This window comes from Colletotrichum navitas, assembly GCF_030913465.1.
Source record: "Colletotrichum navitas strain CBS 125086 chromosome Unknown LY79scaffold_8, whole genome shotgun sequence".
Lineage (NCBI taxonomy): Eukaryota > Fungi > Ascomycota > Sordariomycetes > Glomerellales > Glomerellaceae > Colletotrichum > Colletotrichum navitas.
In genome coordinates this window covers 172650-188553 of record NW_026850554.1, presented here as the reverse complement: position 1 = coordinate 188553, position 15904 = coordinate 172650, and the positions used below count along the sequence as shown (strand labels likewise).

General features: G+C 54.9%; 5 protein-coding genes and 1 non-coding gene across 6 annotated transcripts; 3 read left to right on the top strand and 3 right to left on the bottom strand.

The window, feature by feature from the left end:
- Positions 1–17: 17 nt before the first annotated feature.
- LY79DRAFT_507958 (riboflavin-specific deaminase domain-containing protein) lies at positions 18–827 on the bottom strand (the record flags this gene model as incomplete). The annotated part of the gene is made up of 1 exon (XM_060553876.1): positions 18–827. One exon carries the CDS (start codon positions 825–827, stop codon positions 18–20), a length of 810 nt encoding a protein of 269 aa, XP_060418129.1.
- A 4767-nt stretch (positions 828–5594) lies between these two features.
- On the top strand, positions 5595–7993 carry LY79DRAFT_381846 (homogentisate 1,2-dioxygenase). The gene is made up of 11 exons (XM_060552868.1): positions 5595–6067; positions 6126–6306; positions 6372–6655; positions 6709–6794; positions 6850–6981; positions 7034–7112; positions 7173–7356; positions 7405–7525; positions 7576–7647; positions 7701–7772; positions 7845–7993. The coding sequence occupies exons 1-11, from the start codon at positions 5928–5930 to the stop codon at positions 7961–7963; spliced, it is 1470 nt and encodes a 489-aa protein (XP_060418128.1). The 5' UTR covers positions 5595–5927; the 3' UTR covers positions 7964–7993.
- Positions 7994–8387: 394 nt separating this feature from the next.
- Positions 8388–8473, top strand: LY79DRAFT_t49. Its single transcript has one exon. It is a non-coding gene; the product is annotated as a tRNA-Glu (tRNA).
- LY79DRAFT_381659 (uncharacterized protein) lies at positions 8389–9572 on the bottom strand. The gene has a single exon (XM_060552867.1). It carries the CDS (start codon positions 9443–9445, stop codon positions 8756–8758), a length of 690 nt encoding a protein of 229 aa, XP_060418127.1. The 5' UTR covers positions 9446–9572; the 3' UTR covers positions 8389–8755.
- Positions 9573–10567: 995 nt separating this feature from the next.
- LY79DRAFT_381367 (uncharacterized protein) lies at positions 10568–11795 on the top strand. The gene has a single exon (XM_060552866.1). The coding sequence runs from the start codon at positions 10601–10603 to the stop codon at positions 11537–11539; it is 939 nt and encodes a 312-aa protein (XP_060418126.1). The 5' UTR covers positions 10568–10600; the 3' UTR covers positions 11540–11795.
- A 452-nt stretch (positions 11796–12247) lies between these two features.
- On the bottom strand, positions 12248–14212 carry LY79DRAFT_541313 (uncharacterized protein). Its single transcript, XM_060556928.1, has 2 exons — positions 13662–14212; positions 12248–13578 (listed from the first exon to the last, which is right to left on the bottom strand). The coding sequence occupies exons 1-2, from the start codon at positions 13858–13860 to the stop codon at positions 12491–12493; spliced, it is 1287 nt and encodes a 428-aa protein (XP_060418125.1). The 5' UTR covers positions 13861–14212; the 3' UTR covers positions 12248–12490.
- Between the last annotated feature and the right edge of the window lie 1692 nt (positions 14213–15904).

Genomic DNA, 15904 nt, shown 5'->3' with positions numbered 1-15904 from the left:
TAGGAACGGACTCTCACCTAGCCCTCGCGGCTGAGTTTGCCGCAAAGGACGATATCCTCACCAAATTGATGCCACGCTACATTTGCCAATCGGGCAGCAGGAACGGGCGTCCCGCCTGGAGTATGGACTCGCTCGGGAGAAACGACAACGCCACCCCGTCCAAGCCAAGTGGGTGCAACGGTCACGATGACCGTGTCGATGAGCTGCTGGGAGCCAGGGTTCAAGAGCGAATTGATAACCTGGCCTCCTCCTTCGACCATTACGCTGTGTAGGCCTTCGCTATGGAGAGCAGAAAGGATAGACTGCCAATCGAAACGCGGCTCAGTCTCTTTGGCGTCAAGAACAACAAATTTTCCACCGTGAGCTTCCAAAATGGATTTTTTCTTGGAATGGACAGCCGCCGTCGACCCGATGAGAACAAAAGGCGCGAGTCCTTTGCCTGCTCGGGCGACCTCAAAGACCTTATTATGCTCAGTAAAGTCCCAGCGGCCGCGAGGATCCACCACAATAGGCCGAGGTTGAGCTTCAAGACCCGCACCTGCGATGCGGCAGTTCAAGCCTGGGTCGTCGGCGAGAACAGTCCCAACTCCAACGAGGATAGCGTCATGCTGGCGACGCAGATGGTGGGTCATGGCCTTGGATTCGGGGCCCGATAGACGCGTACGTACTCCAGGAGCGAGGGAAAGTGAAGAATCTAGCGATGTTGCGAAGGTCAGAGTAACGAAAGGACGACTCTGGGTCTCGGCTGATTGGATGGCAGATTCTGATGGCAGATGCGGAACCAACCAGGCGGCATCCTCGTCGAGAACCCGTAGCGTCTCCGACATGGCCGTCGTCGAGATTGTCCTGTTCCGTGGTCTGGAGAGGGTTAAGTGGCAGTGACCAACACGAGGGGCTGTCTGTTCCCAGTCTATACAATTTTCAGCTCCCTGTGTAGCGCAAGAGGTGATTCTGTGGCTATTCCAGGATTCGACAGATGACCCCTAGCTCGTCTAAAAGGCTAGACCGCCGCCGTCCCTGTCTGAATTGCCGATGGGAATTACGTCAGCATACCTAACAAGAGGCAGTTGCAGTTTGACAAACCAGTACCACTTGTAATTGCTTCGCCAGCCAAGCACGGGAGGCCCTGCGATGGCAATTTCCCCCCCGCCCACTGATCGATCGGGTGGTAGCCCAAAAGGGGGTCGCCAACTGCTGGCTGACAGAGTTGGTGGCCGGGATGAGACCGAGCAGGGCTCCGAAACCCAATACTTTGCAGAAAGCTCAAGTGACGAAACCCTAAGACCCAATTGAGAAGCTACTGTAAGGCTTCGGACGACTCAAGGTTACGTACGCCTGCGGCCTGCTGGAAGAAGCTCTGAGCAGCTTGGATGACAGGACAGAACTCGAAACCGGTGCTCAGGAGCGACCGCAAGTATAAGCAGAGGCTACGGAGGTGAACAAAAACTGGCCTGGGTTAGGTGATGCCCAAGGATGCGGGTTTGAAGATATCCGGACGAGCGGTATGAGCAAGGACGACAGGTCGTGACGGTCGTCGCGAGGGCGTACGAATACTGTGGCACCCGGTACAGATACCCGTGTCTGTTCACTATGTACGGCAAGGACGTTGGGTGCACCAGCGGGGATTTGAATGCTTTGCTACCCCGAATCTTTAACGGAAGGACCCGCAGGATGTGGGTGTCTCGGTGATATGATTCCTCAAACTTGGAGCAGCGGAAGTTTGCCCGCGTCGATGCCCCTTGTTTGCGACAAGGTCGATTCAAGACCTGGTCGAAACGCGATACAGTGTCGAAGGAGGCAGACGAGAGGAGACGAGACAAGACGGGAGATGGACCGTTTGCAGAGTAAAACTGGGAAGGAAAGCGAAAAGTTGGCCGAGTACTATTGGCTTCCCACCCACCCCCTTGCTTTCACTCGCAAGGGCTGGGGTATCTGAGCAGAGATTTGAGGCGTTGGCACGCCCACTAGCGATTTCGGCGTCAAGCGCTGTTTGTGGGTTGTGTGTGGGCGAGCGTGTGGGCGTGGCTGTGCTTATGTGAGGACGAGGATCGTGTGTAGGAGAGAGGAAGATGACGGCAGGAAAAGGTGGACGATGCAAGAACGGTGTATGGGTGTGTTGAGTTGATTACCACCGGTGGTCGAGATGGAGGGTGCCATGAGCATATATGCAAGTGCAGATCGGGACTGAAAGTTGCTCCCCGCCTAATTCCTCGTCTCGCTCACCATTCACGCATTCATCCACTAACGGACTCACTACAGCTTCGTCTTCCTTCCCATTCGACCTCTACACACACGCACGCACGCACGCACGCACACACAAACATACACGACACACATACCAAACGAACCACGCCGCTTTTCTTCCTTCTCCTGTACGGTGCATTGCAGCTTCGAAACGCCAGACAATTGCCTAGGCACCAACCTAGGTGGGAGAGCAGCCAGCCAACCGCCCCACAACAACGTGCGTTTCCTCGGGGAGGTGGGCACTGGATGGAGACCAACCCAGCGGAACAGCCGACACAGCACCAGATTTGGCTTGGAACAGGCCGTCGTCGGCTATTCGCGTCGGAAACATCGTGGAGAACTTTGCCCCCGGTGCTCTCAACCCCGTTAATGGCAGTTTGTCTTTGCAACGACATGGCTGTGAACACCAAAGTGAGGTCTCGAGGTCCAGCGACGCCTGCCTAGCAAAAGGTCCGTAGCCCCCAGCCCTAATTTTTCTTCTTATTCTTCTTCTTGTCCCCCCGCCCCCCCTCCCTAGTACCCCGTCAATTTGTGCGGAACAAGACTAACTTTGGAGGGTTGCAACCCGGTGTAGGCTTTGGGAAGCTCCATGGTTGTCTACGATGTAGGTATTAGTGCTTCGACTACGGTAACCTTATTAAGTCGACATCTATGTCATCGCACCCAATTCCTAACGCAGAGGTGCCTCGGCCGAGGCAGGGAGGATGAAGTCGTCTTTGCCTTTCCCATTTCCTCATTCCCATATCCTCTTGGCCCTGCCCTGGCCTCCCCTAGCCTTCCCTGGCCTGCAGTTACACCGCCTAGGGCTGCCCCTCCTTTCGACGTGAACTCTAAGTAGGTTCAGCGTTGTACGTATAGTGGGGGGGGAGTTGCAAGCAAATCCGACTTCGGCGCAGGCAAAGTTGTTTGAACCCGCATGGACGGCTCGTCTTTCGCATTGACCACCTCCATCTCCAATTGTCCGGCGGCCGGGGCGTCATGGGCGTCGGCTAAGCCCTGGTTGGGGTTGTTCGAGGGGATAATGAGGAATCAACATTCGTCACGACAGTGACAGGCATGTGCCGTCTTATCTCTCTGCTCTCCGGACAGGTATTGCAAGGTGAGATGCGTCGTTCATGGTGCCCAGCCAGGGTTTCTATTTTAGCCTTTTGCTGATCGACTTGTTTTCTCTGCTAGGTAATGGCAACACTTCCGAGGGTGGACTCCCACCACCCCATCGTCAAAACTCCCCGGCCATACATGTTGCTTCTTGAGTGCTTTGCTGGAATTCCACTTGGCTGCAGTCTACGGTCGCACTATGCGGCTATGACCTATCACGGGCTCTCGCTATTTCCGGCTCTCGCTCCATCTTTTCGTCTCCGTCTCTTGCAAGCAACCCGGCAATACACCGCCCGACGACTACAGAGTACTCGACTTCGAGACCTTCCTTCATGTCCAAGTAAGCAGAAGTTGTCTATATGGAGATGCTCTCGCTACGCAAGGTGTTGTACCTGTATCCCAGTCTTCAATCAGTACTCTTTTACCAACCTGCGCTGTAAACTGCCTAATCCACAAAGTGAGTCTCTGTAACCTTCCAGACTGCGTTTCACAAACAGGGCTCTAAACTTGCACACAGGACTGCTTGAAAAATACAAGTAAGCCACTATCGGTACAATGACACCACACACACTGGCACCAGCGCGAGCATTTCTCAAGTTGGTTGCCCACCATTGTCGATGAGACTTTGGGGAATCCTTGCCCATCCGACGCGGAGACCGGCTCTCGTCCTTGGACAAACTACACTAGGTACAGACAGCTGAAGAACCACAGTTATTATTCAGTTGGAAGCAGCCCCTGCACCCTGACTTACTCGGGGAACCACGCCATCATGTCCCAATGATGTAAGCATCACTGCGTCGGCGTTAGCTTCCAAGTGTTTGGCATCCTTCACATCTCCGTGACGGGCAGCACGTGAGAAACCCGGCACTCTCGGGGCGGTTAGTTGCTTGCGACAGGCTATCGAGCCCGCAACAATCACGATTTGGTATCACACGACAAGATTCCAAGGAACGACGATGGCCGCTATGAGGTATAATAAGAGGGGCAAGCAGGGGGCCTTCCAGCGTTGGACAAGCTAAGGCCCAGCCCGACTTGACAGCGGCATCTGGTAAAGGTGATCGGTAGGGTCCTTGCCAATATCTACCTAGTTTTCTTGCCTTGACGCAATAGTATCTAAGGGCCTTCGGCATCGTGTTGCCGTAAAGTGTTCGCCGGCATTGTACGATTCAGAAAGAGATGACGTATCCTAAGAGTAGCCAGCCTTACACGCAGGTTCCAAAATACACCGCCGGTCAATACTGCAAGCTTGGGTAAGGTGCCTTGGAGAAACCGGCGGTGATTTTTTTCCTTTATTTTTTTTTCTGAACCCGCGTGCCTCAGCACCTCGGAGACATCTTTCTCATCTTTATCCGACGACAAGTGGATAGAGGTGTGGCCTGGGCGATAGTCTGTCCGACAGAGCTGAAAGTCCCACGTCATGTCTCAGGCGCCGATACTAGCTACATGTATGTCCTGAGTCCTCGATATAGGTACCTGGCTTGGCTGCTGACACACACAACGAACCCAGCGATCACACACTGCCGGGCCCCAATCTTAGCATCGACTGGGGCTAGCGATTGCTGGTCAGCGATGTGGCGCCTGTCACCCGGCAGCTTCTTTTGCATTCTCGGTACAGAGAGACCGCCTTGTATCTGTACCTCAGCCTGAGGTTTTTTTGCGTAGCACTACCCCATTTCAGCCTCCATTGGGCAGAAGGAACAGGGGAAGCGAACAGAAATCGAGCGAGCGAGGCCGGACATTGCCACTGCTGGGCTTTTTCTTCCGTATTTACGGGACATCTCACATCTTTTGAGGCAGAACGGTGTTCGAGGCCAATACATGGATGGGGTCGTGGCACGGAGGACCCCCAGTTTGTCTTTTTTATCCGACATGAACCCGGATGAAAATTATCAATCAGCCCGGACCAAATTGCGGTCATCAACAGGACGTCTATGCGGCAGATCGCGGCTGCCTTGGTCTGATAACTAGGTATAACTCCTGCTGGACCTGTTGTGTGCCGCAAAAGGCCACCGCTGACCAAAGCTTATGTCGACCCTTGTATGGAGGGCATTACACTAGTGTTTCGACCTTCTGCTGACATCTTATGATCCGGCCAATGCAAGGAGGGGTGGGTGTGTGTGTGTGTGTTCAATTTGAGTTGCAGCAAATCGGTCAATGGTTGAGAGGGGGGTTGACACCAGATGCCCTTGAACCCAGTCCTGTCTGCCGGCGGCAGACAATGGAGCGGGACGTTCCCTCGCTCGATCGTTGGGAATACGTACCTTGGCTGTACCGATGTCTACCTACCTACCTACCTACCTGTAGGTAATACCATGGGGATCAATATCTGCGGAACCTGGCCGATTGATCCTTTTAGTGTCATTGGATGCCTACAATCGGCCCAAGGCTGTCTCTTCCGTCGGGAAAGAAGATTGGCTGGACGCCACATTTGCCGCAGCTCAACTAGAATATTACCATTTATCACGCCTGCGTTCTTCTGTCTTTAACCACATAGCTACCACTTTTTGTCCATCTTCAACCACTCGGTTCAGACCTCAACAACACCTAGCCGTTCTTCCTTCTCACACCCTTCACGCACTTCAACCATGGGGTCCTTCGCCCCCAGCTCCAAGAGGCTGCCAAACCTTGGTGCATCTGCACAATATGCCTTTACCACAAGGTCCACTCCGACGGACCCGTACGTTTACCAAGTCGGCTTTGGGAATCGGTTCTCCTCCGAGGCCATGTCAGTGAACTCCGTCATTAGTTTCTCATTTCGAGTGCGTTCGAGCTAAAGGAAGCAGCCCGGGAACTCTCCCTCAGTCTTGCAATGTCCCGCAGAGAGTCAAGTACAATCTGTACGCCGAGCAGTTGAACGGCACCACCTTTGTTTCGCCGCGAGCGGGCATTCATCATGCATGGTTCTACCGCATATTCCCTTCTGTGGCCCACGGAGACCTCAAGAAGATGCCACGAAACGCAGATGTAAGTGACTAACGAGTCAACTCGGTCGTGATTGGACCCACTCCCTGACTCTTCTGGTCCTCAAGATCGAGTCCCGGTTTTCTTCCGGGAACGAGAATGTCGACTTCGTCCCTGGTGGGCTCTGTTGGACAGCATTTCCGGTCCCAAAGGCCGCTGGCCCAGCCGTGGATTTTGTTCAAGGGCTCAAGACGATAGTCGGGTACGGAGACCCGACGGCCAAGGAGGGATTGGCCGTGCATATTTACGCCGCCAACGCATCGATGAAGAACCGTGCTTTTTGCAGCAATGATGGAGACATGCTCTTTGTCCCCCAAGCTGGTAGACTGGATATTCAAACAGAATTTGGAAGGTACGGTGTCAATGACCTCTTTTGGAAGACCCTTTTGCTGATAGTGATGCTAGGATGATGGTACGACCTGGAGAGTTGGCCGTTGTCCAGGCTGGCATCCGCTTTAAGGTTAACCTACCGGATGGGCCGGTCCGGGGCTGTGAGTCGCTTGACGGTTCCTCGCCGTTCACAGGACAAACAACTGACGGGCTTAGATATACAAGAGGTTTTTGGAAGCCGGTACGAGCTACCGGAACTGGGACCGCTCGGAAGCAACGGAATGGCTCTGCCACGCGACTTCGAGTTTCCCGTTGCCTCCTTCGACATGGACAAGTCTGAGTGGGAAAGTGAGGCTACCGGAGCTGTCGGTCAGTAATCCAAGCTAACTACTATTCACAGTCATCTATAAGCTGGCTGGAAAACTATGGTCATGCAAGCAAAACCATACGCCCTTCGATGTTGTTGCCTGGGATGGCAAGTAAGTACACACTATCCACGTTTACCCCGTTCACCGGCCACGATGCCAACTTGGGAACAGCTATGTACCATTCAAGTACGCGGTCGAGAAGTTTGTCAACGCGGCCTTTGTCGATAAAGACCAAGCCGATCCAAGTTTATATACTGTTCTGACGGCGAAGTCCAAAACGCCTGGGGTTCCTGCAACAGATGTCATGTTCTTCACACCCAAGTGGTCATCGGCGACGAACACCTTTCGTCCCCCTGTACGTGCTCTCCCGGAGATGTGACCCTCCCCAGCTAACTTGCAGTAGTACTATCATCGGAACATGGCAACAGAGGTTGTGGGGATAGTGTACGGTGACTACAAGGGCACGAGTCGTAACTTGCAGGCCGGTGGCTTGAGCTTCCAATCAAGCTACACGCCTCATGGAGGTAACTCTCCATGGGCCTGATACATGACTACCGACACTGACAATATGTAGAAACGCACGAAGCGTTTGTTCAAGCAACGACCAGCGAGCTCAAGGCACAACGCGTAGGAGAAGGGTACCTTGGTATGGACGTAGCCACTCAAGAAACGAAGCGCCAAGGCTGATACGAGATGCAGGATTTATGTTCCATATCAGCGCACATTGTGCAGTAACACAATACGCTCTGGAGAGGAGCGGCGTGCTAGAAGGTACAGACGCCCCTCATCTTTTGTCCCGATGTGAGGCAGAGGCATACAGAAACTAACCCGACACATTTACAGTGCCGCCGGCATCTCTGTGGGACTCGATGGAAGGCCACTTCTTTGAATATGTGGATGAGGTTAACGAGAACCTGCGGAGACGGGGATGGCCGTCTCTCGGTTCGGGGAACACTCGTTGACACAGATCACTGTGCGATACATTCACAACTTATGCACGACAATTTCCCCTTGTCAAACTCTAAGTTCTCTTTTGCTGCTTTTGGCCGGTCAAACAGGCGAAGCATTGTGATCCGAATGCACGAATGGCTCGGGATTTCCCTGCCAGTGCAAGGGAAGGGTAACATCCCCGGTATTCCGCAATGGAGTATCGGAGGACTTTTGCTCCGATTACGGTAAAAAGGGAAAGAAAAAAAAAAGTGGGCAGTACACGAGGGTGAGATGGGGGTCATGTATATTGTGTGAAGTGTCATTGGGCCCTAACAGGAAGATAGTAGAGGCAACTCGTAGTCGAAGTTCCTTGGGAAAGACGAAAGATAGTTGGTGGGGTAGTTTGGAACAGTTGGAATACTTATTTTTCGAATGTATAAGCTGGAGTAATGGAACTCCGATATGGTGTAGTGGCCAACATGATGCCCTCTCATTCGATGAGAGGTTAGGCATAGCCCCGAGTTCGATTCTCGGTTTCGGAATATTTTTGGAGTTTGAAAAATGGTTTTATCCTGATGACGGGTTCCACACACTCTGAAGAGATGGACAGACAGATAGATACTATTGATAATTGCATCACCATCGGTTTGTTTAGTGGTTGTCAACACATGTAGTCTGCGCGTTTGCTGCCACTATCTAGGTTTACTTGCAATGAACGTTTCAGCCAACATACGTGATTCAGTGGTATTGAAAAGGGCAAGAATTTGCTAACCACATATACCCTTGTTTGGCAGGAGGGGGGGGGGGGGGGGCAAACAGGTTTTTTACGTTCGGCACATTACCCAAACATGACACATACCAGGTCGGCTTCCCATAGCATGCACAGGTACACAATATTGACCGTACGCAGTCATAGGAGCTTCAATGGAGTGCCCGCGCACCCCTTCCTTTGGCGGTTTGTTCTGAGCTCGAAGCCTATACCACGGGCTCTGGATAGCCGAGGCCCTGGGCCTTGTTTGGTTGGAACACTCCCCGATGGCACTGAGACGAAAAGTTTCGGGTAAAGGGCAAGGAGGGAGGAGGGCAGAGCCCCGCGGGGACTGAGATGGGGATGAACCCATCACACCACATCGATTGAATTTGCAGGCTTTGGGATTTCGGTTATTTCGCTGGTTGCTTGGCCATTCGGGATTGATGATTTCGGTATCTTGCTTGTGCCCCCGTCGCCTTGCAACTGTCATTGTCCTTGACAACGGACCGAGGCTCGAAAACTGCACGTCTCTGCTGTAGACGAACGGTCTTGGATAGCCGTGCCGGGGAGGGCTGCTCCCCCCTTCTTTTATACACCCAAGGGTGCGCGTCAACTTAAATGCCGGGGCATTGGATCCAGATGGCTTGATGATGCGCCTGGCCAAATGGGCTGGATGGGCTGGGCCCTCCTCTTCATTGTCTCCCTCGCCCGGGACAATGGGAGCTTGGAGAAAGGTAGCACTTCTCTCACCTTGAATAGTCATTGAGTTTTTGTTTCTCCCCCTCTTGGTGGTGGTAAGGGGGTTGCCGAGTATACTAACCCCAAGATATGCAGGCCAGAAGCCTACTTTCTCCAAATAGCCACGAGCTCCTGGCCAGCTTGGTGCGACAACGACCGGCCCTTTTATCGAAGGGTTGACGCTTCAGATGTTGGAGGGTCGCGGAGGGGGGAAAGGTTAACTTCTGCAAGGATTGGCATACCTAAAAGGGTCCGTAGCTGGGATTGAAGACGAACAAGATGAACCAAAGAAGGAAGTTTGACGCGCCCCGGCGTCAGGGTAAGTGGCAAGCCAGAAACAGGAGCCGGACACCGGACCGGGTCCGGATCGAACATCCGACCCAGGGCCCCGACTCCCTCGCTGCTGCTGCTGCCGCCGCCGCCGCAGTGATACTGACGCTACAAGTGCACCTCCGCCGTCGTCAGTACATATAACCAGGCGAAAGGGAGCCCCATAATACCCAGTGGATACCGGTACTGTCGGCGCCGTCTGCTGTCATCTCTCCCGGGCTGTGTCAGCGCATTTCGTGCTATGCGTCGGCCGTGGTGGGTACGCGGACCCATGGTCCCGCTCCGCTGGCGGTACGTTCCTCCGACTCCCTGGTATCAGATGGATGGGTAAACAGACAGTCGCTGGGGATGAGAGCCGTTCAGTCACTGGATTGTCGGGATTCTGCCAGGGGCAGTCCGGGAGCGGAGGGGCTACAGGGCGAAAAACAGACAAGGCGACAGACAGGCTGACGATTGTGAGACAGGGAGAGTTTGGGACCAGTCCTGCTCGACGCGCTGCGTTCTGCCTCCCGAACTCCTGCGTTGGGTCTGCATGGATGATGAGACGAAAGTAGAGAGGTATCCCACTGCCCGTGTGAACGGAGTGGTGCTTTTGCTGGTTCTTCTTCCGCCCTCCTTTCGTATTGGAAATGAGCTACAGCGTAAATAGTGTTTAGGTATACGCAGTCAGCCAACCTGTACCATTTCGCTAAGGGGGCAAGGTAATGCCGATTTCCCGGTCGAACACGGGTAGGACGGAGCTTGTCGTACCTACAAAGTGATTACACTACAGAAAGGGGAAGGGAAAAAAAAACGATACCCAACAAAAAAATCGGCTGACGAAGATCCCAAGACCCCAAGCCCCCCTAAGATGCCCGCGACCAACCAGTTGGAGGCGTGGCGCGTCACCCAGAGACCTGGTGCGCATAAGCTATTTCAGGCTAGAGTCACGAGCACCACTGCAAACTTAACGCCGTCCCCCATCGCCCCGCCCCCCCAAAAGCCAAGAAGAGGCACAGACCAGACAGGTTGCCTCCCGGCGCCGAGTTGCTCACCCCTTCGTCCAAAACATAACCACGTTCTTCCGGGTGGCGTGGCTTTTCTCGATCGACTCCTTCGCCTGCCGCAACTCTTATCCTTTGTATATCTTCTTCTCTTTCTCTTTCTTTTTTGCTCTCATCCTCCATATACCCTCTACGCCTTCCGACCGACGAAAGACCGTTCGTCATCAGATCGACTATCATCTGTCGCATTGCGCTTAACCGAAAGGCAATCTTATCACCCCCCGACACCGACGTTGTTAGCCGAGAGGACAAGTAATCTCTCTCGACACCGCACACACACTCTCTCTCTTTTCGACCTTCGACATTTGAACGCGCCTCGCCCGTTCTCCCTTCTTGTAACCGCAAATATCACCAAAGCAGCACATCACACAATGGCCGATCACGATAAGCCCCCCGCGTACGGCGGCCCTCCCCCCCAGCAACCCCAACAATCATACCAGGGCTACGCGTCGCCTCCTCCTCCCGGCGGCCCCGGAGGCTACGGCCCTCCTCCGCCGGGCCCTTACTACTCTCCCGGCCCGGAGATGGGATACGGCCCTCAGGGCGGCCCCTACCCGCCCCCCGGCCAGTACCCTCCGGGACAGTACCCTCCCCAGGCGTACTACGGCCCGCCGGGCGGACCGCAGGGCCCGTACCCGCCGCAGGGCGGCTACTACCAGGACAACCGCGGCGGTGGCGGAAGCGGCATCATGGCCGGTCTTCTCGGTGCGCTCGCGTGCTGCTGCTGTCTTGACTGCTTGTTCTAAGCGAGCGCGTGCGTCGAAGAAACAACGAAGGCGGAGTGCGGATTACCAATGATACCCGAACCCTCGAAAGGGCGACAGAGTCTACGAGAAACCGAGAAAGCCTGATCGGGATGAGCGAGACAAGAGGAAGGGAAGGGATCGATATGGCTTGGGACTTGTTCGATGCTGAGACACGCGGCATATAAGCAGATGTTTTTCTCGGCCTTGCGCGGCAAGGTCGGCATGTATACGACAGAACCAGCCGGCAAACTTTGGGAAAGGGGGCGATAGAGCAGCAGCAGCAGCAGCAGCCGACAGGGGGCGGGGCTGCGCTGAACTGAGCTGAGCTGGCAGTACATTTGCAATGTCAACGGGAAGGGGGGGGGGGGTTCCCCCGTTTGAGTTTTGCGCGGCGTCCGAAGGGTGACGGAATCTTATTCATTCTCGTGGGCGATCAAGGAGGGAAAGATAGCAACGGGCGCCTCGGGGGGGCTCCCGGCAAGGGCCCGCGTGGAGATGGTGGGGATTTGCTTCTACGCTTTATGCAAATTCCCCCTCTCGCTTTGTTCTGCGCGGGATTCGTCTTTTTTTTTTTTTGTGGTGGATTTTGAGAGCTCAAGGGGCCTAGGAAAGGCCGCAATGCGATCGCACTCTTCCCTATAGACGAGTTCCGAAGTAAGTGGCGGATAGCATAATATCATCACGGATGCAACTTGACCTCTATCCCACCATTCTTTACTGTGTGAACGTGAACTGAGCACGCCCGTGGTGGACTGAGCTGAGCTTGAGTACGGGGGACAAGCCTGGACCGCCCTTCACCGAGGTGGCTTGGCCGGCTACACACAATGCGTCCTAGGCGAACGCCATGGTTTCCGCCAGGCAGAGCACAAACATTAAGCCAACATAGAACGGCAGGGTGCAAGGTAGCTACAATCAGATAGCTATTCATGTGAAATCCAAAAATATCTACGTCTATGCTGCGCTGTTGTACAGCTCGTCAAAGTCTCGCCGGATGTTGGCCACGCAGTCATTAGTGTAAATCATCCGCTGCACGTCGGGCGAGGCCCACTTGTCCGGGACAGAGCCGGCCGACTTGTGCTCGGCGAACATGCGGTCGCGCTCCTCTTTGGCCTTGCCCTCGCCGAGGTGCAGCTGCTTTCCCGACAGAAAAGCCATGTTGACGAGCTGGGCGGTCCAGTCACGGCGCGAGAGCTCGTATGCCTTGAGGCACCGCCGCAGGGTCTTGGGGTCAGTGTCGGGCGCGCGGGAGAGCACCTCGGCGACGACGGAGCCGTCCTCGATGGCCATGGCGGCGCCCTGGCTCAAGTGCGGGAGGGTCGGGTGGCAGGCGTCGCCGAGGAGGGCGACGGGTCCGTCGATGTGCACCCAGGTCGGCAGGGGTTTGTGCATGCGCAGGCGCCACTCGCAGACCTCGCCGTCCGGGACGAGGTTGAGCATACGGTGAACCAACGGGCAGAAGTCGTGGAAGACGTCGAGCATGGCCTTCTTGGAGCCCTTTGTGGTGTAGGTCGCGTTGGTGGTGGCGGCAAAGTTGGAGTCGGGCTGCGTCGTAGAGAGGTTGTAGATGTTGTGCGAGGAGACGGGGTAGGCGATGATGTGGCGCTTCTCGCCTATCCAGCGGACGACCTTGTCTGAGTCGAGGAGGGCAAGAAGCTCCGGATCATCGGCCATCTGCTCGCGAGTGAGCATAATGCGGTAGGCAGCTTGACCGGTTTCCTCCTCGCCGCCGACGGCACCGACGGAGTCGAGGAGGGAGCTGCGAACAATGCTCTTGATGCCGTCGCATGCGAGGAGGATGTCAGGCTCAACGGAGTAGGCATCGCCGCCGCGCGGCTGCGCCGTGAAGACGGGCTTGGGCGCGAACGAATCGATGGATGCGAGCGCCGTCGCGAAGTGGAACGTGATCGCGGGCTCTTTCTTGCAGGCGTTGTACATGCCGCCGGCTAGCGAGGACCGGTGATCGTTGCAGTGCGGGTGGCCGTACAAGTCGCGGATGTTAGGCATGTCTACGTGGGCAAGTTCGATGTTTGTTGCCCCCTCTGTCTGCAATGTCAATCCCAAGGGCTCTTTTTCTCCGTCGCTCTCTACATCTCTCCGGATCAGGGAGCAGGGGAGCGTTTACGTCTAATGCTTGAACCTTTAACGTCGGTACACGTCTTCTCGATGTCGGCCCAGCAGCCAAGGCGGTCGAGGACCCGGACGACGTTTGGCGGCATCTGAATTCCCGCGCCAACGAAACCGAGATTGGAGGCCGTCTCATAGACGTCGATGTGTTTGAAGCCTTTCTTGGCTAGCGCCAGCGCACATCCCAAACCACCCATGCCTGCGTGGGATCGTGTTAGTCTGTAAAAGTACAGAGAGATGGGCGTGTGGTACCGGCGCCAATGATGGCAATCTTCAAGTCTTTTGGGTTTGACATGGTTCTGAAACAAATGCCGTAGTGTTTCTCTGAAGCGTAGCAAACCGACGAGATCAACTCGACCAGATCTTGCGGAATTTCCGTTCCATCACTTCTTTATGAAGTTGGCGCGTCGAGACTCACGTGGGGAGGAGGCGGGGGGGTCAGAGGGGGAGCTCGGGGTTCATCATCGGCTTGAGAAGTGGGGAAGGAGGCACGAACAATGAGGGGAACGCGGACGGTTCGATGTCTCCTAACCCCCCCCCCCCCCCCCCCTGGCCCGTTGATAGGTTGGTAAGGGTGCCGGGATCGCAATACGGGAAGTGAGAAACGTTTGATGAGCTATCATTCAGGCGCTGCGGGGTCAGTGCGAACATTAACTTGAATACTGCCCATCTCGAAATTGGGCAGTCAAAGTTGCTTCAAGATTCAGTCATCGTTGGAAAGACTCGGCTTATCAGGCAGGTAGGCGTCGGGTGTGAATGTCGGCAATACAGTGATAGATGTGTGTCGAGGGTGCTGCGCTTGGGTAAATGTGGCTTGCTAGCTGCATATTGACAGCTGCGGTTGTCACGGTGGATGGATAGTGTGGCTTGGAGCGAAGAGGCTGTCCAGGTTTATCAGGGAACATCCCCGCGTTCGAAGAGAATGCGGAGAGAGGGTCGAAGTCCCGTCGTTGCGTTGCGAGAGAGCGGCTCGGTAATACCCCGGTGCCGAGACTGATATGATTTGCTTCAGTTGCTTAAGCCGTTCAGTGGAACCCGATCTTCACTAGCCGGTCGAAAAAACGGCCGGGACATGGCATGCGGCAGTACTGTCGATACTTTGAATCGATATCAAGGTTTCCATCTTATGTAATGGCCAGTATTTGTGTGTGCTCAGGTGCTGCTCAGGACTGTCGTGGTTGTGCCAAGGAATGGTCTTCCTCTTAAGACGGCCCCCACGCGCCCTCGTTCTCACTGGTGGTTTCCGCCAGCCCTTGTGGGGTAGTTGCCTTGGCATGCTTGGTGACGCAAACTAACCTCTTCAGTGGCTTGTGGCGTAGTAGCTGTCGATTTCCATCGTTGGAAATGGCATACACGGGGCGGCACCTCGGTGAAAGCTTCGTCTTCCGAACCGCATCGAGTTCAAAGAGGTCGGCTTGCAACAAGACTTAGAAACCAAGGCGACACATGTTGCCAGTTTCCTCGGCGAGTCCGCGACGTAGGGCGTTTGCCTTCCAACGGGTGGCACTTTTACACAGCCACGCAACCACGTACCACCCCTGTGGCCGTGGAACCGCTACCGGTATTGGTTTGACCGGTGAGGGAGCATGTTCAGGTGAGGGAGCATGTTCGAGTGTGGAGAGGGGCTCGTGGCGGATTCACCTTGTCCGCGCAGGGAGCTCCCGGTTGAGGCATCGCGGGTGAAAACCAGCCGCAACAAATGAGATTTGGTTTCCGCGTCTTTGTGTCGTACACTACGCGTAGTTGCAAACAAACAAAACAATATTCGTTGTGCTGTGCTGTGCTGTGCTGTGGAGCAGAGAAGGATGAAAGGTGCTGCTGTTCCCCCGGTTCCCCAGAGAGACAAACGAATGAGCAACTGCAGCTGTGTTCAGGGGTAGAAAAGGTCTTGGATCAAGGAAACAAGGCGGTTGGCTAAGATGTGGTCGTCGTTGTTGGGACGAAGCGCGCGCTGATCTATTTACGACGTGCGTCAGCGTGGCGCGTCAATAGGCGAGACAGCGAATGGGGTTGTGTACTGAGTGTACGGATACCTAGAGGCTTACTGAGTAGTACCTAGCACCTAGGTAGCACAGGCCTGTAGACAGTAACATAGTTCCCCGCTCACAGATGGATGCTGTCGCTGAGTGATTGCCTGGTGAGTGTACTCTACATATTCGCGCACAGCCCAAAAGGTAATCGGGGAGTGCGTTGACAGCGTGACGGATGATTGGGCCGCAGGCCACCAGCAAAGCTGCTCGA